This window comes from Zalophus californianus, chromosome 17, assembly GCF_009762305.2.
Source record: "Zalophus californianus isolate mZalCal1 chromosome 17, mZalCal1.pri.v2, whole genome shotgun sequence".
Lineage (NCBI taxonomy): Eukaryota > Metazoa > Chordata > Mammalia > Carnivora > Otariidae > Zalophus > Zalophus californianus.
The window spans coordinates 18720728-18746474 of NC_045611.1; the positions used below are offsets into that span (position 1 = coordinate 18720728).

Here is a 25747-nt window from a genome sequence, read left to right on the forward strand (position 1 = left end):
GAAGTCTCCCTTCCCTGGCTCTCTGCACCAGGCCCAAGGGCTTCCATGAAGTGGGGCAGGTGACTATATAGCCCTCCCCCCTTCAACTGCTGCATGAGGGGAAAAGCTCTGTAGGGCAGGGCCCAGGGGTCTGGCCCTTGTCCCACGGGGGCCTGGGACTGAGAGCTCCAGGGGGGTGCGGCTTGGAGTACTGAGGATGAAATGGGGCTAAGAACCGGACAGTGGGGCACAGAGCTGCCCAGGTTGCTGAGCCTCAGGGGCACAGACCCACACCCTAATTCTGGGCAAAAAGCCAGAGTCACACAGAGACCCCAGGCTGACCCTCCGGAGTTTATTCACTTCTAGTGGTACCGGGTCAGATGGAGACTTGGTGGCACCCCCCCCCACCCCCCCCCCAATGCCAGGGCAGGATCCCAGGTCCTATCCGGCTTGGGCAGGGGCGGCCTGTCAGTGCTCAGGCATTCAGGAATCTAGAGATAGAGAAAAAGTGGTCAGTCAGGTGGGGCCACCCTTCCACCCATCTGGCACCGGGCTTGGGTAGCCTCACACCTTCAGACTCATCATCCGCCTCGTCACCCGCCTCAGCCTCTGGCTCGGCTTCGGGATCTGGCTCCAGTTCAGGTTCTGGTTCTGCCTCTGCCTCTGGTTCTGGTTCCAAATCCTGCCCAGCCTCATCAGAGGCCCCAGCTTCCAGCTCCGGATTGAGTTCCCCGGGCGTTCCGGATTGCACTGCCTCGGAGCCCCCGGGAACCCCAGCCTCGTCGCAGTCTGAAGCTCTGGGCACTTCGGGGCAAGTGGTCCTCAAGCTAGGTGCCTCGGGTGTCCAGTGGCCAGGGCATGGAGTGTCGTAGCTGCGTTCCCGGTAGCCTGGGGCGGAGGTGGGGGTATCCGAGGCTCATTTTACGCTTCTGCGGTATCCTTGACACACACCCATTGGGGGGGCGGGGAGACTGCTACTTGGTTCCCCACTCTACCCTTCACGCCACGCCCCGTGCTCTGGCTCAGGCCCCGCCCCCCGCGCTCTCACCGGTGCCCACGTGCTGCCAGTCCCAGGCGGGGTCGGGCGCCCGCGTGGTCCGCTGGGCGCAATGCAGCAGCTCCTGGCAGGCGGCCTCGCCCTTGCTCTGCACCAGCAGCAGCAGGCGGCGCACCCTGCGCTCGGCATCCGGCAGCGCGTCCAGCGCCTCGTACTCGGGCCCGGTGAGCACGCCCCGCGCCAACAGTGCATCCAGCAGCAGCCCGGAGTCGGCCTGCAGCGTCTCCACCAGGCGTTTCCGCTCGCGATCGATCGTTTCTGAGGGCCGCTCTTGCGCATTGCCCATGGTGGGGGCTGCATGGGGGAGGGGGAAAGAGGTAGTGGGAGCCGGGACTCCCCCCCCTTGACCTCTCTCCCAGGCTCTCAGTAAACACTCGTGGTTGGGATTTAAGTTCACCTCGACCCCGGCAGCCGGACAGCTCCTCAGCAGAGGGCTTGTCCCAGTCTCCTCCCCAGGCTTCTCCTTGGGCACCTAAATGTCAGCTGTGGTTCTCCTCTCCTCTATGCTCTCCCTGGGTCCTTATTTATTCTCTACTCCTCTCCCCAGTCAGCACGTTCCTCCTGAGCCCCGGGCTGCCTGTGGATCCTACATTCTATTCACACCCAGTTTATCCGAACTAACTTCTTTTTCCCAGCCTGCTTCCCCACCTTAACAGGCAGAAAGACCCGCAACTGATCCCGCTACCCAACACCCAGCTTGCAGTCGGGTCCTTTCCAGTCTATCTGCTGAATATTTCTGTCATCCTAACCTCTTACTTAGTCTAGCGTTTCATGTCCAGCTTAGACCCTGCGAAGCACTGAATCCCCTCTGCACCCAGGGCACAGGTGCTGAGAGTCTCTCCTCACCGACCAAAGAAGTCCAGGCTCCTTATTCTGACCCTGAGGCTCGTCTTGCCAGGACAGGCTCTGCCCCTGCAGCGCCTCACCAATGCCACCACTGTGTCCTGGTTCCCTAATACCTGAGCAGGGTTACCTGAATTCTCTTGAGTCCTAGCTCTGACCAAGATCTCCTGACAGATATCCAACTGTCTCCTGCTGCCCTGGGAATCTTCTCTTGCTTTATCTCTAAGTACCACGGACTCAACTCATAAAAGCTGCCAACAAGTGCTTGCTGAACTTTTACTGTTTTCTTCCGTGGACCTTCCCATTTTGAGAGACTGTAGTAAGCAGCGGGTGTTAGGCAGAAATTAATCTGCTTTGTCCATTTATTAACAACCAAGGACAATGGCCCATCACTTGTGGGGTGACCTGACGCAGGCAGCAAGGCCCCTGGCATTAAGGGGCAAAGAGGCCCTAGACCACTCCTTCTCTCAGCCCATCTCCCCTAGCCTTGGCTTTGTCCACACAAGCACCCTCCTGGGTTTCATCCTCCTTTTGAGGTCACTCCTCTACTTCTCTACCTGGCTCTAGGTCTGGGAGAGTGGCTGTGGTCCTAGCCCCCATCTTGCCTCCCAGGTCTCTCTCACTACCACCTGGTGTCATGCTATGCCTCCCTGGTCATTTCACCACTCCTGGCTATACTGAATTGTCAGCGCTTCCCCCAGACTACTGAGCAGAAACCAGAACTACCCCCTGCCCCCCCCTCCCTTCAGGTGGCATCTCTGACAAATGCTACTCCTCCACTACTCAGTGGGTCTCCATCAGCATCCTCCCTCAGCCCCAGCATCATCACCTCATCTCCTATGACAGTCTCTGTAAGTACTTCTCACTTCCATCACATCACCCTCACAGCACAGTGACTTTGACAAGTCTCTGGGACAGGATTTATTGTCCCCATTTTACAGATGAGGAGACAGGTTCAGAGAGACCAAGTGGCAGAATTGGAATCTGACTTGCTCTAGCTTGAACTACGAGATCTCCTGCCAAGCAGAATATCAGCCCTAACTACTTGTCTCCTTTCCCCACTGCCCCTCAGAGAGAATCAAGATTATGTGGCCTGGCCACTCAAACCACCTCCCACCCCTCTGGACAGCCAGGTTTCCCCCACCTACTTCTCTCCACCACCACCACATCTCCCTGCTGGGAGAACCGTGCCAGCCCCTGGCACATCAAAACATTTGCAGATGCTGTTCCCTAAGCCTGGAATACCCTTCCCCTTCCTCCATGCTGTGAACCCATCCCCCAAGACTCAAATGCCCCCTTGTGCCTGAGTGTCCCAAAGACAGATTGGTCCCTTCCCTTCTGGCCCCAGTAACAGCATATACTCTTACCACCACGCTGACATCACTGCATTGTGTTCATGTACCCCCTGCCCTCTCCAGCTGAGACGTCCAAAGACTGTCCCCCCAGTCAGGGGTGCAGGACCTGCTCAGTACAAGTGCAGGGGGGGCGGGGGGTGCAGATTGCCTTGGCCCCTCCTTCTCCCTCATTGCTCCGCAAGTTATTTTCATGTTAGCCTCCTCCCTGCAGTACGCCAAGTCCTGCACTTTGTCCTGCCTGGGGTGCAGAGACCCCAGCTGCAAGCCAATGCTCACAAGTGAATACCGACGTTATGTCCCGGCCAGTCCTTCAAGGGTCACAGACCAAATCCTTCCCGGAGCTTCAGGCGGCTCCAGGTGCGAGGCATCGAGGGAGGTCTCGGCCTCCCTCCCACCTCTCTGCGCGGTCTCTCATGCTAAGGAGCGAGGGTCGTGGGAAACTGCGGGAGCCTTTGCGAAAGTGCGATCACAAGGCGCCCCTTACCTCCCCTCCACCCAGTCCCACTGCTTGAATCCCGCGGAGGGGCGGTGCTCACAGACCTCCTTCGAGCGCGGCTGGTGGTGGGGGGGCGCGGATTCTGCCCAATCTTAGTTTCTCTTCCCTCCCCCAGCCGGGTGGGGTGGGGCTCCCGGTTCTATGCGTTCCGGGCGGCCCCACTCATGCGTCGAGCCTCCGCGGGGCAGTAGATGACGAGGCAGAAAGGGCTGGGCGGGGTGGGGGTGGGAGCAGCAGCTGCGGCGGGGGCGGGGCGGCCAGGGCTGCCGGGAACTGGGAGGGGGTGGGGAAGGGGAACTGGGAGGGGGTGGGGACCCGGAGGCAGGCCTCGGGGGCCGCGCACCCCTGCACTTCTACGCGTAGTCCGCTTTCCCTCCCCACCCCGGGTGCACCGAATATGTCAGGGAGGGGGCAGTTGGGCCTGCTGGGGCCTGGCAATTCCCAGGAGCTTTACATCCATCTTCTCCTTGAGCCCTTTCTGTTTATCCCAGATAAGGCTCAGAGAAGGGGACCGGCTTACCCAGGATCACAGAGCAGATGCATTGTGGAGCTGGATGTGACCCCAAAAGCCCCTGGGTTCCGGACGTTGCAGCGGCCACGTGCTAGCCCTGGATCCGGCCAGAGGATGGGAGCCTAAGCAGAACTAGGGGCTGGTTCCCCAAGCATCTCCACTCTCCAGGGGTTCTGCTATTAAAGCCTTAGCCTCTGGAAATTTCTATGAATGCAAAGTCGACCCCCTGCCCCCCTACCCTGCGCCAACCCATAACTTCTGTGCTCCCTGGTCGGTAGAGAAAAGAGACCAGAAACAGAAAAAAAATGCAGTTTATGTGCAGGGCTCAGTAATGGAGGACTGCAGAGTAGCAGGGTCTTCGTTCAGCCTCTTCCAGGGGCACCAGGAAGCCCAGAAGGGGGTGCTGCTGCAGGCCAGCCCCTCAGCTAGGCTGGCTTCAGAGTAAAGCGGGTCTCAGGGGGAGGGATTGGCCCCTGGGCCTAGGTAGGAGGCTCGGCTCTCAGGGTTGCTGTAAATGGTTAGAGCTCCAGGAAGGCCAAGAGCTGGGCCTCCCAAAGCCGCTTGGACATCCAGCAGGAGTGGTGCCCCAAGTGTGGAGTCCTTCCCTAGGAGGATTGGGCCGTGCTCAGCAGGGAGAGACAGGAAGGAGAGCCTCACCTGTCCTGCCCTCCGGTCAGTCAGGATGAAACATCCATTCTCAACCTGCCCACTCTCACCCAATGATGAGAGGATGGGTAGCCTTGACAGCTCTCCCAAGGGCCACCTGAACTCTGGGGATTTCCCTCCAAAACACAAACTGCCCAGCCCACCCAATCCTGGCAGCTCAGACCAAGGTCCTGAGTCACTAAAACTCTTACCTGGCCCCGGAGAATTTAACCCCTTGACCGCCAGCTCAGTCTCACTCCTCTCTGGACCCAAGGGCTGCATCTGCAAAGGAGAACCTCAGGAAGCAGCTGGGGGGGGGGAGTGGAGGAGGGGAGCTGGGGCTCTGGCTGAGGGCTTGGTTCAGTAACTCTAACCCCCTGCCCTCCCCCACCTTCATCTTACCAAGGACAGCTCCATGTCCAAGTCCATCAGGGTCCATTCTCGCCCTTGGTGGCTGGGGCCCAGCACCTGGGGGAAGAGCTCAGTTAGTGGCGCCCTCCCCTGGGCTAAACAGACCCCACCGAGGGCCACACCCCTCGCCCCATGCCCTGCCCTGCTGAAGGTGTACTCACATCCAGGGGCCCTGCAGGCTCCACACTTTCAGGGGGGGCCCGAAGCAGCATGGGAGGTAGCAGATGCTCTGGGCTCCGCCGCCCCCTCTCCAGGCCCAGAGTTCCCCTGCACAAAGAGAACAGCTGTCAGCCTGCAGTGTTCCCCCCCCACCCCCAATCAGGTTCCTAAAGAACCTGTATACATCAGGATCAAAATCGGACATCTACAAAACGGTAGGAGAAGATACCCCACACAAGAGGGTGCTTAAAAAACGCCTCTGCTTCCTAGCCTCGACCTGAGGTTTGGATTATGGAACTGGGGTCTTGGGATATGTCCCATTGCTTTGGAATTGTTAACACCACTGGTTCTTAAACTACTGTGTACTTTACAATGTTTCCAATCACCGAAATGAACTCCGTTACAATACAGATTCTGGGGCTCTACCCTAGATAGACTGATTGACCTGATGGGAGTTTCTACTTTCCAGGGCACTCTGATGCTGGTACTCTTTAGAGCAACTGAGATATCTGGTCAGATCATATTGCCTGATCTCCCCCTCAGCCACAACAGGCAGGCAAGGCTGGGAAGTCAGTTAGCAGTAGTCTATCTGCAAAAGTGACCCACAGGGCTCACAGTCAAGAATGGACTCTACTTACCTGTCAGGTAGCTCCCTGGGACCCCTTGGTTCAGGCTGTTGGGCATTCCTGGGCCCCTCGGGGCTGAAGTTCCCTTTCCCTTCCAGGATGGCCTGCACCACAGCCACGGGCAGTGGCGGGGGGGCTGTCACGCAGAAGTCACACTCGTTTGGGGCCAGGGCCAGCCCGGCCTCGCCTTCCCCCCCTGGGCTGGCCGGCTCTTCTTTGAGCAGTGCCAGGCCCTTCTCCCTGCACCAGAGAAAAGCTTCAACCAGACCCTGGCACTGACCTCCCCCCCTTCCCGCACAGTCATCTGGGCTGCCAGGCCCTCCCCGACAAGCTCCCCAGAGGGCGGCCTAGTCTGTCTTACCTCCTGCCGCTGCTGCTGGAAGGAGAAAGCCTGGTCCCATCAGGGGATGGAGAGTCTTCGTGGATGTCAGAGATGATAGGGCCCCTGGCCCTGTGAGAACTGCTGAGGCCCAAGGTGGTCTCTGGGAGGGGCTGTAAGTAGAAGACTAAGCCCAGTCCTTTCTCTCAAGCAACAGGGTGAGACAGAACCCAACCAGTACCCACATGGACCAGGTCTAAGGAGTAAGGTTTGAGGGGGGAGGCTCAGTCCATGATGGGGAGCCTGGGTCTGGGGGGCGGGGAAGGCTAGCCTCCACCTTCTCTTCCTGTTAGGGAATGGGGGAAAGGAATAGGCTCTCCATAAGCCTATTTGTGCCCTAGGGAAGGGAGGATGAGCAAAAACCTACCGACTGGATAAAGTAGGGGTCCTGAACGAGGGCACCAGGTAGAGAACAGGCATTGAATTTGGCCGGTGTTGGGCACGAGCTCCCCTCATCCAGCATCAGAGACCTGTGCAGGGGGCAGGGCAGGTTCATCCCCCATGCCTCTCAGCCTGCACCTCCCTCCCTCAGGCCCCAGCAGCCAAGTCAGCAGAGCTGAGGCCTGTTGCCAGGGTATCAGTCACATGCTGGAGGCAGAAGGGGCTCCCCCCAGAAATGGGGGCCCTTTGGGGATGGAGAGGGGAGGGAGAGAGCATGGTCTGAGCCCCAGACCCTCTGCTGTTGGGATGGTTTGGGGTGAGGGGGAAGGGGCTGCTGGAGGGGAAATTTGGGGCTAAGGTCCTAGAACATAGGGATCTGGGAATGGGGGTATTTCGTGGTCGAATTGAGGGGAGAGAGGGAAAGTCCTGGGGTAGGGACCTTGGGGAGATTGCCATGGGTTGAGGAAAACTATAGTGCAGGGAAGAAGAATGAGGATTCCTGGTGAGAGAGAAGGCTTCTGGAGGAGGAGTCCCTGCATGGGGCCTCTGGGAGGGAGGCTCCTGAAAGTGTGTGTGGGGGGGGGAGGGGAGAGTGAGGGTGGACATCCCTGACTTTCTCACTCACAGCTTTCTCTTAGCTCCTGCGCTGCTGGACCCTGTCTGAAGTGGCCCAAAGAGGCACTGGATCAGCTAAAGAGGAAGCAAAGTGTTAATTCATACTTTAGACCTTGTACCCACCCAACAAGGCACTTCCAGGTGGATTTGCCGCCTTGGGCAGAGGAGGTGGGTGTGTTCAGGAGTGGTAGAGAGAAGTGGGGTAGGGGGAGAAGAACACCTTGCCAATGACCCGGTGCTGCTGACCGTGGCTCTGCCGCAGAGTCACCACCTCCCTCCATAAGATCTCGTTCTGCCTGCGGGGAAGGCGTGGGAGGGTGCTGAGGCATCTGAGAGTCCGCCCAGTCACCACCCCCCACAGAATGGCAGGTCTAAACCCACGACCACTCGGATGAGCGTCCATCCACGCAGAACAGAGTTCCACAGCTCAGCCCATTTGTCTGGATGGAGGCACCAAGACATGAGCGAGGAAGGAGCTGTCCACAAGGAGTGCCTGGCGGCCAGTGTCCTCTCGCCCAGACTCCCCCTCTCCCTCCCCACCCTCCTACGCCCCCTCCCCCGCACTGCCTGAGTTCCCGCAGCCGCGCCTCGGTGCTCTCCTGCACTCCCCGCAAAGCCTGCACCTCGCCTAGCAGCCGGCCCAAGTCCTCGGGGCGCCAGCGGCCGTCGTCGGTGCGCAGCGCAGGCACCTGCAGGGGGGAGGCACCATCAATTCAGAGTCATCTAGGACAGGGCCAGCCGTCTCGACACCTCCACCCGGGTTTGCTGGTTCCTGAAGGCCGCCCCCACCTTGCGCCGCACACGTTCCAGTAGCTGTTCTCGGCCGCGTACGAAGCTTGGGTGTTGGAACTCGACGTGGTCGCGCTCCGGCCTGAGCAGGCCGCCCTGCTCGATGCTCACCACCTTCCGAAAACCGTCTAGGGAGGGGAAGCGTGGGGGGCGTAAACTGCCCCATCCCGGAGCACCAAGGTACTCGCACCCACTTCCCGCCCCGGTCCTAGGGACTCACACATGTTGAGCTGCCGCACAAAGCTCGCCATGTTGCTGTGCTTGAAGTATTGGGGCAGCACTTCCTTGGCGAAGCGGCTCTGGTCGCTTACGAGGAAACTGGTCCCGCTCTGCCAAGAACGCCGCCCGCCCACTCACCGTGCGGGCGGAGACCGGACGACACAGTGAGCCGTGCCCGCCCACGGCCAGGCCCGCGCTCTGGGGACCCGGCCTGCCGCTCATGGAGACATGGGGCAAGGCCAGGCCAGAACCGGCTCTGAGGCCTAGCCTGGGGCGGCCACAGTGAATCCCTACCCTAGCCCGACCCAGACTCCGTACTTGGTTCTTGGAAAGAAAGAGCAGAAGCCAGACTTGAGTCCCCAGCCCTGGACGGGTCCCAGACCCAGGATGCCACTCTGAGCTAGAACCAGACCCAGCCCTTCCCTTCTCCAGGTCTCTTGTTTTCCTATCTGTCTGTTGGGGTGGGATGGGAACTAAATGACCTCGAAGATCCCTCAGGCTCTAGGTCTCCAGAAGACTCCTACCCTTTCCTCGGTCCGGAGGAAGTCGCCTCACCTCCATCTCACGCACACCCCCTCCAAGGTAAACTACACTGGACAGCTGAATCGAGGGACCCACAGCCCCGTCCCAGGCGGGGGTGGGGTGGGCATGGATGTTCACTGACGTGGAAGGGTCCCGGGGACCACTGGGGAAGTCGAGGGGCCCCAGCCCTCACCGGGCTCCAGCGGATCAGGTGGTCGGTCCCCGGGTCGCCCACCAGCGCCCACAGCTTGCCGAGGAAGGCTGGCACGGAGCTGGGGCCCGGCTCCGTGGGCAGCGCGGCTGGCGCTTCCTGCATGGCGCGGTCTCGGCCCGGCTAAGCGCTCGGGCCGGGCGCCGCGGGGCTTGTGGAAGCCGTGGAAAGTGCTGCGTTTGCCGCCCGCCCCGCCCTACTCCGCCTCCGGGCGCCGGGTCAGGTGGGGGCCACGTGCGAACCCGCGGGGCGGGGCTCAGACCGCGGCCGCTGCACCAGCGGACTGAAGGGGAAGGCTGGGATCGAATGTGTATGGAGGGGTGCAGTGGGGAGGGAGACCCGGGTTTGAGTTCCACCCTTCTCAGGCCGTTTCCTCCTTTGTTCTTCAGGAGCAATCACCCGTGTGCGGCCCGGTGTGGGCTGGTAACGTCCTAGAAGGCGATGGCCATTGCTTGGATGGAGAGGGCAGATGAGAGCGAGGGGTGTGGAGAGCGGGTGCGGAGGAGAGAAGCTGGCGCCCTCCCGCAGAACTCTGGGGCGTTGTCATTCCAAGGATGCGGAGTGCCCCGCCCCTGACCTCCGCAGCCGCATCGGTCAACTGATCTCTCCCACGCCGGCCCCGTCGGGTCCTTGGGCCTCTGAGGGTTCCCCGACCTCCCCATTCAGAGCCGCCCCGCCTTCCAGAGGACGCCGTGTTGCTGCAGGATTTCTTTATTTCACACTCACACCTGACTCGCCACCTGAGCCAGTGTCCTCCCTCCCCTCTTCCCCCTTCCCACGCCAGGGCCGCGGAGCTAGTATAGCGTCCACAGAGGAGTGGGCTTGGGGGGAGGATGATCCCATTACAGATATCCACCGGGTGGACTCAGGACTCCCTGGGATGGTCCCGACACTATCCCTATCCCACAAGCCCTAATCTTCCAGAGGCACAAGACGCAACAGAGTCCCGAAGGAGCGGGCTAGCCGTTGGCGCACGCTAGGGCAAATGCATCCAGCATCTTAGAGGCCACAGGTCTGCCGGAGAGGCGACTACTCAGTCACGCCACAGGCGTGGGCAGCCAGGGATGCGGCTCCCGCGTTAGTTTGAGCGTGTAGCTGCGCAGGCGCGGACAGTGCGTGCGGAAGGCGTGCAGCACAGAGGGTCGTACCACGCAGAAGCAGTGTACTTCACGCAGGCCCGCGCAGCGCGCCGCCAGCAACTCCAGCGCGGCGTCCAGCTCCGCTGAGGCAGCGGCGCGCACCTCGAGCGCGCGCAAGGTTGCGGCGTAGTGGCGCGCTGCAAAGCACACCGGGCCTACCGTGTCCCCAGAGAGGCTGAGGCGTAGCGCAGCCACCGGCACGGCAGGCTGCAGGACGCGCGTCACGCTCTCTGCAGGCAGCGCTGGCTCCAGCTCCAGCTCCACAGCCAGTCCTGGGTGGCGGCGGCGCACCGCGGCCCAGGCTTCGTCGGGCAGGGGTGGCGCGCGTGCGTCCTCGGGGCACGCGCACCGTAGGGCTAGGAGAGCGAAAGGCGCGCGGTCCGGCGCCGCCAGCACCTGGAGGGCAGTGTCCGACAGGCTGGCTAGGTGCAGGCCGAGGGCGCGCAGGCGCGGGCAGGCTTCTAGTAGCTCGAGCACGGAGTCGGGCCTCACGCTGCCCACCAGCGTACAGTTGTCCAGGAAAAGGCTGCGGAGCTCGGGGCAGCCGCGTGCCGCCTGCAGCACCAGCGCGTCGTCCAGTGTAAAAGGCAAGCGCCGAAGGTCGAGGTGGCGCAGCGCGCAGGCGGCCCGACAGACGGCGTGCACGGCGTCCAGGATGTCGCGGCCTGCGTCGAAGAGCGGCTTTTCTCCGCGGCACTCCAGGCGCAGGCTTCGAAGCCCCGGGGTGTGGCCCGCCAGTGCGTTCAGCAACTCAGTGGCCGCCCGGCGGCTCTGCTCCCTCGACGGCTCAAATTCCAGCCGTAGGTTGTGAACGTGGTCCAGGCAGGCAGACAGATATGGTAGCAGCGTGCCTTCTCGCTCACAGTCGCAACTTGTGGTTAGAACGGTGAATAAAAGGCATTGGCCGCGAGAAGCCTCTACCCATCCCTAACCCTGGAGTACGGCTACCATAGCCACTTCCTGACACCCCACACATATACCTCCCAGTCCTGATCATGCCAGGTTGCCCCCAAATAGCCGCTGATACTAGGAGGGAACTCCCACCCTATCCCTTTGGAAGACGTACGATGCGTCTGCCACGAGCTGAAGCCCTGGCAGGGAGAGCCAATGATATTTTAGGAACTGAGCTTTCTCTGAGGTCTCTAAGGCGGCGGGGCGTGGCCTCTAGACTCAGGTTCCCATTCGGCCTCTGCTACTACTTAGCTGAGTGACCTGTAGGAAGTAATTAAATTTCTCTGCCTCAATTTCCTATCTGTGAGATAATTCTACCTATCTACCACATAAGGTTTTTGTGAAGATTAAATTAAAATATGTAAGGTACTTCGAACACCGGTTGGTACATAGTAGGCGGTCAATAAATGTAATGATTATGCTTTTAAATCCACCCCCCGATTCCATGGAGAAAGGGAGAAGGTGGGAGGGCGTCAGGAGAGTGAGGAGCCCGCTCACCTGATGGTCGTGTCGCGCCACACGACACTGCAGGCGGCAGCAACAGCCCAAGCTCTGCAGACCCTGGCGGCAGCAACACGGTCCCGCAGGGGCAGATAGCGAAAGATGAGCACCAGCACCTCCTCTGGCAGTTGCTCTCCGGGCTCGGCCATGGCCCTGCGCGGGGTGGGAGCTCTGCCGCTTCTAGAAGCTCTTGCCTGGAGAGAGAGGGGCGTCTCTGGGCTCCAGAAAGCCAAAATGTTGACGGAACTACCGGGGCCTATATGTGGAAAGGCTTGCGGCCCAGAAGTTGCTAGAAAATTTGCAGAGCCCAGGGCAAAATGAAAATGTGGGACTCTTTGCTGAAAATATTATTAATAATTTCAAAACCGTGACAGCAAAACATTTAAGCAAATTATTAAACCAAGCATGAGGCCCTGTTTCACTTACTGCACAGGTCTCAGACCCATGATCGGCCCCGGTTGCTGAAAGATTTCTGATTCTCCTTTACACTACGTCCTCACTTGAACAAATCTGCGTTTTATGCTATACTAGAAGGAATGCAACCCACGACCTGTGCGCGAGGTTGATAAAGCCGAATATCCGGATTTGGAAAATGCTATCGGATCTTTCTCCTAGCCACTAAAGTTTTCGCTGGGGAAGGTGGAGGGCGGGTGCATCTGCCCGGACTTGGGACAACCCTGTCCTTCCTTCCGCCCCCCGCCCCCCGCCCACCAGCTCAGAGAGCGTCCTGCCTTCCTATACACACACTCAGAGCCACCAGGACCACCCAGACTAGTCTTCCAGACATCTTCTAGAACTTTCTTCCCAACTTCTACTCTGAGTTCCAGGTTAGGACTGGACTCAAGCCTCGCCTCAAGGGCCATTGAAATGAGGGTTTCTCAGACGGCGGGGGGTATCAGAATCACCCGGACACTTGTTCACAATACAGATTCTACCGCCCCACCTACTAAATCAGGCTCTTCGGAAAAGTCGGGCCCAGGAATCTGAATTTCAACAAGTGCCAGTTGACTTCACAGGTCCCTAGTTGAGAGCCCGCATCCCAGCCAAGCCAGTTACTAGAGAGTGATGACTGGGTTAATAGGGCGGGGGCACTGGAGAAGACTTTTAATTGGCGGGGACCACCAGCCAATCAGGAAGCAGGGGCGCGGGTGGGGCACCGCTCAATCTGCTCCGAGAGGGGAGGCTCTTTCCTTTCCTCCACCTCACTGGGGAGATGTCCCGGGTGCTTCCAAGGAAAGGCCGGCTGAGCGGAGAAAAGCTTCGGGTTCTGGGGCCTGAGGAGCCCTAGGTTCAAGTTTCAGTCCTGACTCTGGATGAGTCCAGGCTCAGGTTGGGCAGTTTCGGTTTAGCTGGGATTCCGCAGACCCATTCCGGAGCGCGGCCTTTATTGGAAAGTGTGCGTCCTCTTCAAAGTTGCCCATTTTATTTTAGGGTGCTTGAAGGTTTTCCTACACAACGTTTCACACCACTTGCCAGTTTTCTATTTCTCCATATTTTCCAGGCTAACGGTCCCTTGCTGCAATTTGCGCCTCATATATCCTGGGGCTTCAGATACCGCGGCCAGGCTTGAACTTGGACCCACTGGCACCCTGTTCTGAGTGTCAGGGAGTAGGAGAGGTCAGAGATCATCGAGCTCAAACCCTCCCCACCCAGACGTCACTAGAAAATTCTGGTGTCCAGGGGGTACCTCTTTGTTGATCCGTCCGCTCCCTGCTTGAGAAAGCAGGGCAGCTCTCACCCTGGGGCCCCCCGGGCTCGTAAGAGCCGAAAGCGCCCGAAGTCTTTTACCGTGGGCAGTTCTTCGTGCCGTCTAACCTCGGGCGCCAACGTCTTACCTGCTCAACGGACCAGGTGGGCTTTGCCCAGGGCCTGGGGACTGGCGGCGGAGGACAGTGGGCGGGAAGAAACGGCTGGGAGCATTGGGGGCGGGACGCCGGGGCTGACGGGGCTGCTCCGGCTGGGGCGCCGCCCCTGCGCTTCGCGCACACCCGGAAGCGTTCTGGTCCAGTGGAGCCGGGCGGGCGTGGGAATCCGGGCTGGGCCAAGGCCTCCAGGTTAGTGCAGAGGGTGGGTGGGCTTCCCGGTGCCGGCGGGAGCAGAGGCGGATCCTGGCTCAGGAGCGTGGGTGCGGCGCGGTTGTCACCCGCGCTGCCCGGGCCAGTTGGTGGCGGCGGCCTGTTGGGCTGTTTCCGTGGGAGGCGACAGAGAGCCTACGGATGTTGGCACTCGCAGGTTCCTTGTCCCAGCTGAGGTCTTTGGAGGGGTGTTCGATTCCTGCTGGTGGGAGGGCGGGGCGGGGCTGGTTCTGAAAGTGTCTGTGAGCAAAGACCTGTCCCCGCCCCAGCCAGGTGAACAGGCGAAACTCCAGCATGAGGGTGGACACAACTGGAGTCTGGGGAGCTTCCCTCGAGAGCTCGGGAGCGGGCCAGCTGAGTAGGGGGCGCTCCAGGATGGATGCAGTCCTAGAGGGGCCACGGCCGCGGGCCATTGGCGGCCACCCGGCCGGAGGCGGGGCTGCCCGGGGACTGTTAGGCTGTATTAATGGGGCGCGGCGCCTGTCTGGCCCCTGGTGGTAGGGCCCTATTTTCTTGAGTCGGTACCCGCTAGTCGCTCAGTCTCAGCCAAGAGTCCCGAAGGACCCATCCGGGTCCCACCCTCAGAGAGGCGGACTGCCGGTGGGTGAGGCGCGGGGCTTCCCGAGGAGGGGCTTCTGTAGAAGGACACGTAGGAAGAAGTTCTCCAGCGGACCACGCGAGCCAAGGGTCCGGATCCTGTTATCTGACCCTCTCGACCTCCAGCCTGGCCGACCTGTTTGACTTCTCCCATTTGTCCACTAGGGGGGGTGTGATGGAGCATCCCCTCTTTCCTCCAGGATTCCAGTGCCCGCCCTGACAGTCCCGATAGTCAGACTCTGGCCCCATCCTGCCCTCACTTCCACCCCTGAGGCCGATCACATTCATGGGGTCAGCACCCTCAAGTCAGGGGGCTAAGAAGACATGGAAGAGGAAATGTTTCAGGACAGGTTCCCACACTCTCCTACCCTCTGGGCCATTCCCTTTGGGCTCCTAACTTGTCTCACTTGTCTTGTACCGCTCTTGGTCCCACTTATCACCTATAGAGTCTTACCCCGTTTATGTTTTATTTTTTGCTTCAATTTTATGTTGCCTTTTAATACAAAGGACCTAGGTCAGTTTTACATAAAGTAGAATGTTGCTAAATACAGTGAAAATAAAAATCTCCCCTCCCCCCACTCTCTTCCTCAACCCTCTGCAGAGGTAAACAATGCTAGCTAGCTTTCTGTTAATTTCCAGACTACTGCTTTCGGTAAATACACAAGTATTAATATGTTTTCTACCAAAAAATTATGGGGGGGGCGCTCAAAAGGCATGTCCTCTGTGCTCAGAGGGTGGGATGGACCGTCACCAGATACCATTTCTCTTGCCAGGTCTGGGTGATACTGGGGGGCCACTGCCCAGTTACTGTCCCGGCTTTGGCTCTCAGGTTAGGGTGTGGGGGCAGATCTGAAATGCAGCCTCTGCTTTAGCTCAGGATCCCTGCTCCTTCCCCACAAAGGTCCAAGGCTGTGGTCCTGGTTCCCTCTGGCAGCAATCCCCCCTTCCCTGTCCCTCAAGTAAATGGATGCCAGCTGGGGCCACCCTATCTGTTCTGCCCAGAGCAGTGACATCCAGGGTGCTCACAGCTAGGGCTCAGCAGCCCCTCCTAGCCTACTGTATATAGATGCTGGAGATCAGAGATAAAGAAGTGTGACTGGTGGGGCAGTAGGTGGGGTCTTGAGCCAATGTTTCTAGGACAAGGATGGGATGTTGACTCAGGTGAGGTGGGGAGGAAGAGGCAGGGCAGTTCTCCATCTGCAGCCTCATGGGGCAGTAACTGGGAGGCAATTAAACTGAGGAGGGTCAATGAAGTGGTTTCCTGGCTGGGAATTTTGCCCTCCCCCTGGTCTAGGGCTAGGATTTTGTCAGAAGATAGATGGAGGAGATACGAGCACCAAGGGGCCCTGGCTCTGTCTGCACAGGGAGGAAATCTGTAATAGAACAATTTGAGTTGCATAAGACAGGAGCCCAGCTCCAAGGACTTTAGAACAAAAAGGAATGATTTAACTCACATAACTGGAAAGTTCAGGGTGCAGCTAGAGCCAGGGCCATATGGTTAGGCATACACCTCCTCATCTCTTGGCTCTGTATCCTTCTGTGTCAGTTTTATTCTCAGCCAGGCTCTTTCTAGGCAGCGGCTGAGGAGTCCTATCCTTTCTTCCGGCTCAGTCCCATGGAAAGGGAAACTAGTAGGTCTCTCTTATCTGTCCAGCCACAGTTGCAGGCTGATTCTGATTGGTCCAACCTAAATCTTATGCCCAACTCTGAACTAATCAAGAAAGGGGAGTGGAATATGCAGATTTGGCCAGGCCTAGTTCACTTGCGCACACCTGGAATTAGGAAGTGGAGTTAGCGCTCCTAACAGGGACGTGGATTGAGAAGAGGGAAGAGGGAAGACCCCAAAGGTCAGTCAGGATTGGGAGAGGGAACCTGGGCAGGTGAAAACTACAGGTGTCCTTTGCGATGAAGCCAGGAGGTATGTAGTAGGAATGCAGGTGAGAAAACCTAATGGGAGCTGTTGTCCCAAAGGGATCGTGGGAGCTCAAGTTTAAGCTGAAGGCATACCAGGATATGGGTTCCGTTGGCTGTGGGGAATGGGCACTATCCAGGATAAGGATGTCTCCTGTCAGCTTTGAAAGAGAGACATCCTGGCCCGAAGAGGGGGCAGAACCACTGCAGGATAGTACCTCCCTTTTTCTGCCACTGTAACCCTGGGCTTTCTCAGAGAAGATAGTGGAGGGACAGTCCTCGCACTGCAAGTCTGGGCTGAGCTGGGCTGGGCTGGGCTGTGCAGATTCAGAAGCACAAGGGGCTGCCTGTAAGATGATGAACTTCCCCTCACAAGTGTGCCAGCTGGGTGGGGACAGCTGAGCCACGCAGGACTGGACTGTTGTCTCCAGGGCTGGGTTGGGGGTGATCTGGATGCCTATCTGCGTCTCCAGGAGGCAAGATGGCGACTGGGCCAAATGGGCTCGACGAGTGGGTGGGCAGCGCATACCTGTTTGTGGAGTCCTCGCTGGACAAGGTGGTCCTATCTGATGCCTATGCTCACGCCCAGCAGAAGGTTCCGGTGTACAGGGCTCTGCGGACTGCACTGACAGGTGTGTGGGTGGGCGGGTACTTGGAGAGGAAGGGGGGGAGCTTGGGCCTTTTGTGGGCGGGACCAGGGGCTGAGGCCCCACCTCCTCAACTCTGTGGGCCTGCGCTTAACCAGCATGTTATGGAAAAGATTTGACGGCGAGGGGGGAGGAGAGGAGAAGGATGTCTGGTTTCATAGGCTCTGTCTTCTCTGTTTACGCATGTGTGACCTTGCGTTTACGCATGTGTGCCCTTCTCTGTTTACGCACGTGTGTCCCCGTGTCTGTGTATGATCTACCTATGTATACACTAACGCCCCCACCTCCGCTTGATGCCTCCCCCAATCCCCAGACCAGCCAGCTCACTGCTTTATACTAATCACGCCTTTCTCTCTTTTCCTCTCTCACTGCAGCACTCCTTGCCCAACACCCCTCCCCAGTACCTGCCTTTCGGGGGGGCCCCCCCTTTCCTATCTCAGGGCAGAGGCCACAGGAAGCTGAAACGTGTTGGTGTATCCGCCTCCTTCCTGGGCAGCGGGAGCCACAGTTGGTAGAGGCTGAAGACCTGAGACCTCTTGTTCCTCCGCTGCCCCGCGGGCCGCCTACCCAGACGGCTTGGCTGCCCTGGGCACACGCCCCTCTCTGTGCTGCAAAGCCTCTTGCCACGTCCCTTTTGCCTACGCTCATTTGGGGCTTCAAGGATGGGGCTGGGGTGGCACCCACCCCGTCTTAGGGTGCTCCCTGTGGTAGGTTCTGGCCTTCATTTTGGGTTGTTGCTGTGTGCATCCCAATTTTGTTTCCCAGCTGGGAGCTAGGGTCAGGGAGGGAGTCTGTGTGGGCTTCACTCCACTATGGCCGCTTGGAGAACGGCCCCGCATGGGGACCGCCTGTCGCCTGACTGTCCGCCTCCGCAGAGAGTGGCGGGAGCCCGGACGTGCTGCAGATGCTCAAGATCCACCGCAGCGAGCCGCAGCTGATTGTGCAGTTGCGTTTCTGCGGGCGCCAGCCCTGCAGCCGCTTTCTCCGCGCTTACCGCGAGGGGTCGCTGCGCGCCGCGCTGCAGGGGTGCTTGGGGGCGGCTCTCGCCCTGCACTCGGTGCCGCTGCAACTGGAGCTGCGCGCCGGCGCGGAGCGGCTGGACACCTTGCTGACGGATGAGGAGCGCTGTTTGAGTTGCATCTTCGCTCAGAAGGTGCGGCTGGGCTGGGGCCGGGTTGGAGTGGGGCGGGGATCCGCGGTTAAGACGCCCACCGACGCCGCACTCCCCTCCCTAGCCTGACCGGCTCCGGGACGAGGAACTCTCTGAGTTGGAGGACGCACTCCGGAATCTGACATGTGGCTCGGGGAGCCAGGGTGGCGACATGGAGGTCGTTCCAGCGCCCTCGCAGTCCCTGGCCACCTCTCTCTCAGAGGAGAAGCCGCCGCCGCCGCTGCCGCCGTCTGGCCAGACTTTTCTGTTCCAGGGCCAGCCCATAGGTGAGGCGCGCGCAGAGTCAAGGCAGGGTCCTCAGGAAGATGGAGTTTGGGGAGGAGCAGGGTCTGGGCCGGGTAGTCGCCGGGCGGGAATGGAGGGGTAGGGGTCTTGGTCTCCTCGAGCTCACTCTGCTTCCCACTCCCGCCCCCCCCCCCCCCCCCGCTCCGCAGTGAACCGGCCACTGAGCTTGCAGGACCAACAGACGTTCGCGCGCTCAGTGGGTGTTAAATGGCGCAAAGTGGGGCGCTCCCTACAGCGAGGCTGTCGTGCGCTGCGGGACCCGGCGCTCGACTCACTGGCCTATGAGTATGAGCGCGAAGGGCTGTACGAGCAGGCCTTCCAGCTGCTGCGGCGCTTCGTGCAGGCCGAGGGCCGCCGCGCCACGCTGCAGCGCCTGGTAGAGGCCCTTGAGGAGAACGAGCTCACCAGCCTGGCAGAGGACTTGCTGGGCCTCGCGAATTCCGATGGCAGTCTGGCCTAACCTGAGTACCAGAAAAAGGGGGGATCGGCCAGTTGCCCAGCAGCGTTTGGAACACCTAGATGACCCTAGGGTCCCTTCTGCTGCTATTGCGGAGCTCCTGTCCATCCACGGGACTCTGAGACCACACTGATAACCCCACTTAGCCCAGCTGTTGGAGCTGCTGGGTAGTGTTGACTGGCTTCTCCAGGAGTTGGGCAAGCACCCACCATTCCTGTTGGGGTGCCATTGGGGATTTGGCCCCAGATACTGTGATATAGACAAAGTACATGGGTCACCTGCTCCAGCGGTCTGCCCATCCCAAATGAGGGGCTTCTGGCCAGCCCTTACCTCTTCACTCATTGAACAACTAACTCATTAAGCACTTGCTGTGTCCTAGCCATCATCCTGGGTGCTGCAAATACTGTGGTGAACAAGATACACGAAACCTGCCTGCCCCCAGTTCATACTCAGTGTTGGACTGCAGATTTTAAGCAACAGCAATAAAATATTACCCATTTTTTTTTATGTGAAAAATACAAAAAGTTGTGGGTGCTCTGAGCAGGTGCCTAACCCAGGTTAGGCTTCCAGGGAGAGATATGAGGGTGGCGGGTTGAGGGAATGGCAACATTCTGGACATAGCCAGTCTTGGGTGAGGTCTTGAGGAAAGTTAGAAGAACAGAGGATGTTAGAAGAACAGAAAATTTGGAGTGGCTAGATCTAGGGGTAGCGGGCGGGTTTGCAAAGAGAGCAGTTGGTGAGTGTGGGAGGCAGATAGCTCAGGGTCTGGTAAGCCATTTTACAGATTTTGGATTTTACACTGAGGCCAGTGAGAAGCATTTAGAAAGTCTGGGGAGTTAAGGGAGAAGAGGGAGAGGTGGAGTGTGGGAGGGTAGGGGTGGAGGCCCAGGCTAGGGCAGTGGCAGCAGAGATGGAGGGAAGGGATGAACACCACGAACTGTTTAGGATGAAAGGTAACAGGCCTAGTGACCCTGGATGAGGAGTGAGAGTGCAGGAGGACCTCAGAGTTTCTGCCTTTTTCAGTATGATGGAGGGCGGGGCTGCCTGCTCAATTGAGGAGGCCTTCAATCTCCAGAACAACTCTCTGCCCACTGGGGTCCCAGATCAAACCCTTTACTCACTGGCCAACTTCAGGAATCCCTCCAGCTGAATCATCCCTGCCAGTCCAATCTGGCCTGCAGTGACCCAGGCTTGGTTATTTCTGCCTGTAGGAGGCTATGCTGGACTATGCTGGTGCGGGGTACTAGGGCCCAGGGGGCCCAGAGGTACCTCTGGGGAGACAGGCTGAAGTGCTCCACTGTGAAGTTAAAGCAGAGAGGGTTGGCCCCTGTCCTGTATCCTAGTGGATAGATGCAGAGAGGGGCAAGGGAGGGCAGAGCAAAGAGTCCCAGACTGAATTCCAGAAGACCTAGGGCAATGCTCTGAATTTCTGCCTGTATGATGCTGGGCAAGTCACTTAACTCCCTAAGGGGCAGTGTCCCCATCTGCATGAGCAATGAGAGCTGCTACCAGAGTTGTGAGAATTGAATCTTGTGGGTCAGTGTGTGTGTGTGTGTGTGTGTGTGTGTGTGTGTGTGTGTGTGTGTGTGTGTGTGTTTGCTGGGGTGGGAGGGGGGCATGACAGAACCAGGAGTAAGGAGGCAGCCGTATGTCCAGGGCCATTTATGATTATAGGTCCTGCCTGGTTGAACCTGGGCTGCTGGTGAGCTGAGAGGCGCTTCCAAGGATAGCCTGGGATGGTGGCCAAGTAGATGCCTAAGACGCTCAGCCTGGGGGATTTGGGACCCGCCAGCCCTGGGCTCCTGCCAGCCCAGGCCCTGCCTCACTCCGGAGAGGTGGGGGTGCGGAGATTAACCAGAGAGGCTAATGTTTCTTCCTACCCCCACCAAAAGGCAGAGTTGGGGAGTTTGAGCCCACACCGAGGCCAGAACCCACCGCCTCCGGCCTTCCCAGAGAGAGCTGCCCGTGGGGATCCCTCTCAGAGATTAGTCTTCACTAGGAGACTGCGCTCCCCGCGGCGCCGGGGCGGAGCTGAGCTCCAGATGTCCAGGCGCGCACAGCTGGAGGGTCACGTGGCAGCGGCCCCGGCCTCCCCCTTCCTGCCAACGCTGCATTTGGCCCAAGCCCGGTCCATGGCTGCCCTTGGGACCCTGCGCTGAGCCCCGGAGGCCCTGGCGTCCGGGGCTGCGCCACTCCCAAGGGACAAGCGTGAGTGTCGGGATCCCAAGGACCGACGTGGTGGCTAGGGAGGGGGTAGAAGGGATTCGGCTTCAGCGCGGGAATGGCGGGAGGGAACGGGGGCCGAGCTCGGCGTCTGCAGGCCTTAGGTAACCGTCCCGGGCCGGCGCTGAGGGGGGTGGGGACTGGCTACTAGGAGAAACTTCCAGCCCCTTCAGGGTACCCAACCCAGTGTGTGGGGGTGTGCCACGGCCCAGAGCAGGAGAACGCCGCAGGGGGATGAATGGCCGGTAGCTGAGACCCTCGGCGTTTGGCCTCCGCCCCTTCCCCTCGGAGAGACCGAGGCCGGGAACTCCTCCCGGCCAATGGCTTCCGCGTCGCGAGCCCCTGACTGAGTCTTTCCGCAGGGGGCGCGGGCGCCAGCCACGCGGACATGAGGCGGAGGCTGCGCCTCCGCGGGGACGCGTCGCTCACGCTGCTCCTGGGCGCCGCCCTCGGCCTCCTTCTCTACGCACAGCGCGAGGGCGCGGCCCCGACGACAAGCGCCCCGCGAACGAAAGGGAAGGCAGCGCCAGGGCCCACTCCCGGACTCCGCGTCTTCCAGGCATCGGACGCAGGCGCAGCCCCGGCCCCGCTGGCCTACGAAGGGGACACACCGGCGCCGCCCACACCCACGGGGCCCTTTGACTTTGGCCGCTACCTGCGCGCCAAGGACCAGCGGCGCTTCCCCCTGCTCATTAATCAGCCGCACAAGTGCCGAGGAGATGGCGCACCTGAAGGTGGACCCGACTTGCTCATCGCTGTCAAGTCAGTGGCGGCGGACTTCGAGCGGCGCCAAGCCGTGCGCCAGACGTGGGGTGCTGAGGGTCGCGTGCAGGGGGCGCTCGTGCGCCGCGTGTTCTTGCTGGGCGTGCCCAGGGGCGCGGGCACAGACGGGGCAGACGCGGAGGGGGAGGGCACGCGAACCCACTGGCCTGCCCTGCTGCGTGCTGAGAGCCGCGCGTACGCGGACATCCTGCTCTGGGCTTTCGACGACACTTTCTTCAACCTAACGCTCAAGGAGATTCACTTTCTCGCCTGGGCCACGGCCTACTGCCCCGACGTGCGCTTCGTGTTTAAGGGCGATGCAGACGTGTTCGTGCACGTGGGGAACCTGCTGGAGTTCCTGGCGCCGCGGGACCCGGCGCAGGACCTGCTTGCGGGCGATGTGATCGTGCAGGCTCGGCCAATCCGTGCGCGGACCAGTAAATACTACATCCCTGAGGCGGTGTACGGCCTGCCCGCCTACCCGGCCTATGCGGGTGGTGGTGGCTTTGTGCTTTCGGGGGCCACGCTCCGTCGCCTGGCCGGCGCCTGCGCGCAAGTTGAGCTTTTCCCCATTGACGACGTCTTTCTGGGCATGTGTCTGCAGCGCCTTCGGCTCACACCCGAGCCCCACCCTGCTTTCCGGACTTTTGGCATCCCCCGGCCGTCCGCAGCGCCGCACCTGCGCACCTTTGACCCCTGCTTTTACCGGGAGCTGGTTGTAGTACACGGGCTCTCGGCCGCCGACATCTGGCTTATGTGGCACCTACTGAATGGGCCCCAAGGGCTAGCCTGTGCCCATCCGTGGCCTGTCGCTGCTGGCTCTTTCCAGTGGGGCCCCTAGCCACCTTCATGGCCCCAAGCTCCCCTCACTCAGACCCAGGATGATTATCACCGTGTATGTAGTTCTTCCCCAGAGGCGGAAGATTTCAAAAATCTAGCCCATATCACCAGAAGTCTGCCTCCACAGGTCCCCAGGGAATTAAGATTGAACTTGGCTCCTGCTGGCCTACCTTATTCGGAGCTGATCTAGAACCACCTGAATGGTAGCCCTTTAGGACAGCCAGGGCTGAGGCCTTAGAGCAGCAGGCTCTGCCAAACAGGTGGACATGTTTGACCTTCCTACTACCAAGTAGGTTTTTGGGGTTTGGGGATGGTGGTCGCATAGGCTCATGGAATCTGACCATACTCCTTGATTTGGAAGTCCTAGAGTGATGCAAATGCAGGTCTCTCTCAAGGCTGGAGGAGGTGTGGGGTCCTGGAACTGGCAGGCATTTTGCTACAACTCAATCTGAAGGTAAGCATTTTGCTTCCCACCTGCCCATCCAAATTGGATTTTCAGCCCTGTACTGATCTTTAGATCTTCTTCTGAGGTGTCCCTTCCCGAAGCCAACCCCTCCTGGGCCCTGGTCTGGCTGGAACACCAGGGATGGACGCACACAGGGACAAACAAGTGCATGGTCCTACCTAGAGTCTTTTCTCACCACATAAGAATTTACACACACACAACAGTGCCAGTCTCTTACTAGAGGCTGTGCTGCCCCACTCAGAAGAGCCAAGGAACCTAAGATGACTCCACCATAAAATTTCCCATATCCTTCACCCACGTTCTTAAAAATCAACACCTCCATGCTTATTTTAGTACAAACATCCCAGCAACAGCACATGGTGAGCAGCTGCTGAGGGCACAGGTTTTTATTGGAGGGGTATGGGCAGGGCATGAGGAATGTTCCCCTATTCTAGGAAGATGGGGAGAGTCCTGGCTGCCCCTACAGGGGGATGTGTGTGTGGGTCTCTGGCCAGGCCACAGTCCAAATGGGAAGACACCAGTCAGTCACAAAATTATGGGAACGCCACACAAGCCTGGCTGTAAGCCCAGGAACCACCTAGGAGCCTGGGGCAGGTCCCCTCCACATTCATTGTTAAACTCTACAGGATGAGGCTGTACATGAGTTAATTACAAAAGAGTCATATTTACAAAAGTCTGTACACACATTTGAAAAACTCACAAAATTGTCATCTATGTATCACAAGTTGCTAGACCAAAATATTAAAAATGGGGTAAAATTATACATTTCTCTTCTCAATTCTTTTCAAAAGGATTATTTTTAAAGCACATATGCTACTTTCCTTAGCAAGACCCATGAAAAGACTGAGCAGCCCAGCCTTCCTTGAGCCCCCAGAGGCCTTGAACCATGAATGGGCCTGGCCAGGGGACATTGCCCAGGGTTGGGGCAAGAGAGCCAGCCCACAGTGCAGAACAGAATGCTGAAACAATAAAAGGAGGAAGATGTCTTTGGCTAAAACTTTGGCATTAAATAAAAGAGGCAAACAGGATGGAAACATGCAGCCTGCCAGCCAGGTTGGGGCAGAGCAGGGGCACAGGTGACCTTGAAGGCTGGCTCCAAGAGGGGCAGGAACCAGGCCTGGGCACATACCTGGATGGTAAAAAGCTGTGTTTCAATGAGTTGGGTGTGCCTACTGGGCCTGGTAGGGAGCACGTGCAAGGAAGGAACAGGGAAAGGCAGGTGGGCCACCTTGGCCACAGCCAGCTCATCAAGTAACTAAAGTGGATGTAGTGCAAAAGTCGCAACCAAGTACTATGGACATGCTACCTGCTTGCCTTAAGGGTCACATGGTAATGATGGGCCAAAGGCAGGACCTCGTCCTCGTCCCGGGTGCCTGTGTCCTCAGCCACAGAAAGAGTCCCAACTTTTCCCAATGCGTGTGGAACAGGAGAGACAGAACTCTGCCTCTGTATGTGTTAGTCGAGGTCGCCTGGGTCCAGGTATCAAGGCTCAGAGTTTGTGCTTCTCTTTGCAGTCTGTGTCCTCTGTTGGCACCAGCAGGCTGAGGACGGACAGAGGAATATTTGGGCCTCTCACCCCATGGCAGAGCACCCAGTCTGAGCCCCAACTCAGAACATCACAACAGCCTTTCAACACTGGCAAGGTGTCCAAGAAAACCCACAGGGTGGCACATGGAGGCCCGTTGAACAGGATGCAATGCACAGCTCCACGGGGCAGAGGGGCATGGGTGGTGATGTCCTTAGGGGAGCTCCGCTGTTCTCAGGTGGGCACCAGGCCTGGGGGGGCCGTACAGGGTCACCGAGGCAATATGGTTATTCTGCATGACCTGGTGTGAGAAGCGGACAATGAATCAAAGGGGAGGAGTAGAAGGGATGCAGCATGGTAGGCAATCAGATCCATAAAAACCACCAGTACTAGGGCTGTGACTGCAGACAAGGGATTTGGGGCAGCTCCTGTGCACAAAGAATGGACGTTGTGTGTGCGACACACCTGCACACAGGGCTGGGCTGATCCCTCAACATCCCCCAACTCATGCTAGGAGTCATCCTGGCCCAGCAACTGCCTGCTCTTCATGGGATACTTCACTATACCTGTTTACCCAGTCCTTCTGTACCTGCTAGGGGCCTAGTGAAGGTGTGGCATCCAAAAGGGAGAAGAGGGACAGCCCATTCTTCTCCCAAGCCAGCGGGGCCTCTACAGCCACTCACCCATAGCACATTCCTTCATACGGCATTCAAAGAACCCCAACAGTCCCACGCTGAGCCCCATCTGCTCCCTGGGGTTTCCTTTCCTACCATATTTACGTTCTCACATATGTGGGATCCCCGTTACCTCTCATCTTGTTGGATAAGGCTACTGCTTTAGCCTCCATGACCTCGAATTTCCCCAACATAGTTTCTGTACTCTTACTGTTCAATGCGGGCAGGTCAGATTCTTAGCAGACAGGGCTACTGGGGAAGGATTAACTCACCGAGCAGGGCTGTTAGGCCCTCCCCAACCTTTCTCCATCACTTGCCTGTCCCT

General features: G+C 59.0%; 6 protein-coding genes across 14 annotated transcripts in view; 2 read left to right on the forward strand and 4 right to left on the reverse strand.

The window, feature by feature from the left end:
• Positions 1 to 304: 304 nt before the first annotated feature.
• On the reverse strand, positions 305 to 3859 carry NOL3 (nucleolar protein 3). 2 transcript variants are annotated; one of them, XM_027620170.2, is made up of 4 exons: positions 3719 to 3859; positions 1028 to 1330; positions 550 to 867; positions 305 to 470 (listed from the first exon to the last, which is right to left on the reverse strand). In XM_027620170.2, the coding sequence occupies exons 2-4, from the start codon at positions 1320 to 1322 to the stop codon at positions 463 to 465; spliced, it is 621 nt and encodes a 206-aa protein (XP_027475971.1). In that variant the 5' UTR covers positions 1323 to 1330; positions 3719 to 3859; the 3' UTR covers positions 305 to 462. The 2 variants fall into 2 exon arrangements, with proteins under 2 accessions (XP_027475971.1, XP_027475972.1); XM_027620171.2 differs by lacking the exon at positions 3719 to 3859 and adding an exon at positions 3511 to 3692.
• On the reverse strand, positions 3818 to 9370 carry HSF4 (heat shock transcription factor 4). Of its 3 annotated transcripts, XM_027620167.1 has the most exons (14): positions 9181 to 9370; positions 8467 to 8575; positions 8247 to 8374; positions 8022 to 8146; positions 7678 to 7753; positions 7468 to 7532; positions 6829 to 6931; positions 6444 to 6574; positions 6095 to 6322; positions 5459 to 5564; positions 5289 to 5354; positions 5099 to 5168; positions 4251 to 4338; positions 3818 to 3939 (listed from the first exon to the last, which is right to left on the reverse strand). In XM_027620167.1, exons 1-14 carry the CDS (start codon positions 9301 to 9303, stop codon positions 3870 to 3872), a joined length of 1488 nt encoding a protein of 495 aa, XP_027475968.1. In that variant the 5' UTR covers positions 9304 to 9370; the 3' UTR covers positions 3818 to 3869. The 3 variants fall into 3 exon arrangements, with proteins under 3 accessions (XP_027475968.1, XP_027475969.1, XP_027475970.1); XM_027620168.1 differs by lacking the exons at positions 3818 to 3939; positions 4251 to 4338 and adding an exon at positions 4542 to 4846; XM_027620169.1 differs by lacking the exons at positions 3818 to 3939; positions 4251 to 4338 and adding an exon at positions 4542 to 4846 and having other exon boundaries at positions 6095 to 6218; positions 6444 to 6588.
• Positions 9371 to 9592: 222 nt separating this feature from the next.
• On the reverse strand, positions 9593 to 13702 carry FBXL8 (F-box and leucine rich repeat protein 8). Of its 2 annotated transcripts, none has more exons than XM_027618253.1 (3): positions 13625 to 13702; positions 11787 to 11983; positions 9593 to 11208 (listed from the first exon to the last, which is right to left on the reverse strand). In XM_027618253.1, exons 2-3 carry the CDS (start codon positions 11936 to 11938, stop codon positions 10236 to 10238), a joined length of 1125 nt encoding a protein of 374 aa, XP_027474054.1. In that variant the 5' UTR covers positions 11939 to 11983; positions 13625 to 13702; the 3' UTR covers positions 9593 to 10235. The 2 variants fall into 2 exon arrangements, with proteins under 2 accessions (XP_027474054.1, XP_027474057.1); XM_027618256.1 differs by lacking the exon at positions 13625 to 13702 and adding an exon at positions 12733 to 12841.
• TRADD (TNFRSF1A associated via death domain) lies at positions 13524 to 19739 on the forward strand. 2 transcript variants are annotated; one of them, XM_035725063.1, is made up of 5 exons: positions 13524 to 13640; positions 16846 to 17004; positions 17895 to 18172; positions 18255 to 18456; positions 18625 to 19739. In XM_035725063.1, the coding sequence occupies exons 2-5, from the start codon at positions 16854 to 16856 to the stop codon at positions 18933 to 18935; spliced, it is 942 nt and encodes a 313-aa protein (XP_035580956.1). In that variant the 5' UTR covers positions 13524 to 13640; positions 16846 to 16853; the 3' UTR covers positions 18936 to 19739. The 2 variants fall into 2 exon arrangements, with proteins under 2 accessions (XP_035580956.1, XP_035580955.1); XM_035725062.1 differs by lacking the exon at positions 13524 to 13640 and adding an exon at positions 13737 to 13843 and having other exon boundaries at positions 18625 to 19737.
• B3GNT9 (UDP-GlcNAc:betaGal beta-1,3-N-acetylglucosaminyltransferase 9) lies at positions 13813 to 23976 on the forward strand. Of its 3 annotated transcripts, none has more exons than XM_027618250.1 (2): positions 13813 to 13843; positions 21518 to 23976. In XM_027618250.1, exon 2 carries the CDS (start codon positions 21544 to 21546, stop codon positions 22756 to 22758), a length of 1215 nt encoding a protein of 404 aa, XP_027474051.1. In that variant the 5' UTR covers positions 13813 to 13843; positions 21518 to 21543; the 3' UTR covers positions 22759 to 23976. The 3 variants fall into 3 exon arrangements, with proteins under 3 accessions (XP_027474051.1, XP_035580953.1, XP_035580954.1); XM_035725060.1 differs by lacking the exon at positions 13813 to 13843 and adding an exon at positions 20496 to 21259; XM_035725061.1 differs by lacking the exon at positions 13813 to 13843 and adding an exon at positions 20496 to 21140.
• Positions 22808 to 25747, reverse strand: part of C17H16orf70 (chromosome 17 C16orf70 homolog) — a 29565-nt gene continuing 26625 nt past the window's right edge. For both annotated transcript variants that reach the window (XM_027618252.2, XM_027618251.2), the window contains one exon: positions 22808 to 25049. In XM_027618252.2, coding sequence (XP_027474053.1) covers positions 24963 to 25049 — 87 coding nt within the window. In that variant the 3' untranslated portion in view covers positions 22808 to 24962. The remainder of the gene's footprint in view (positions 25050 to 25747) is intronic.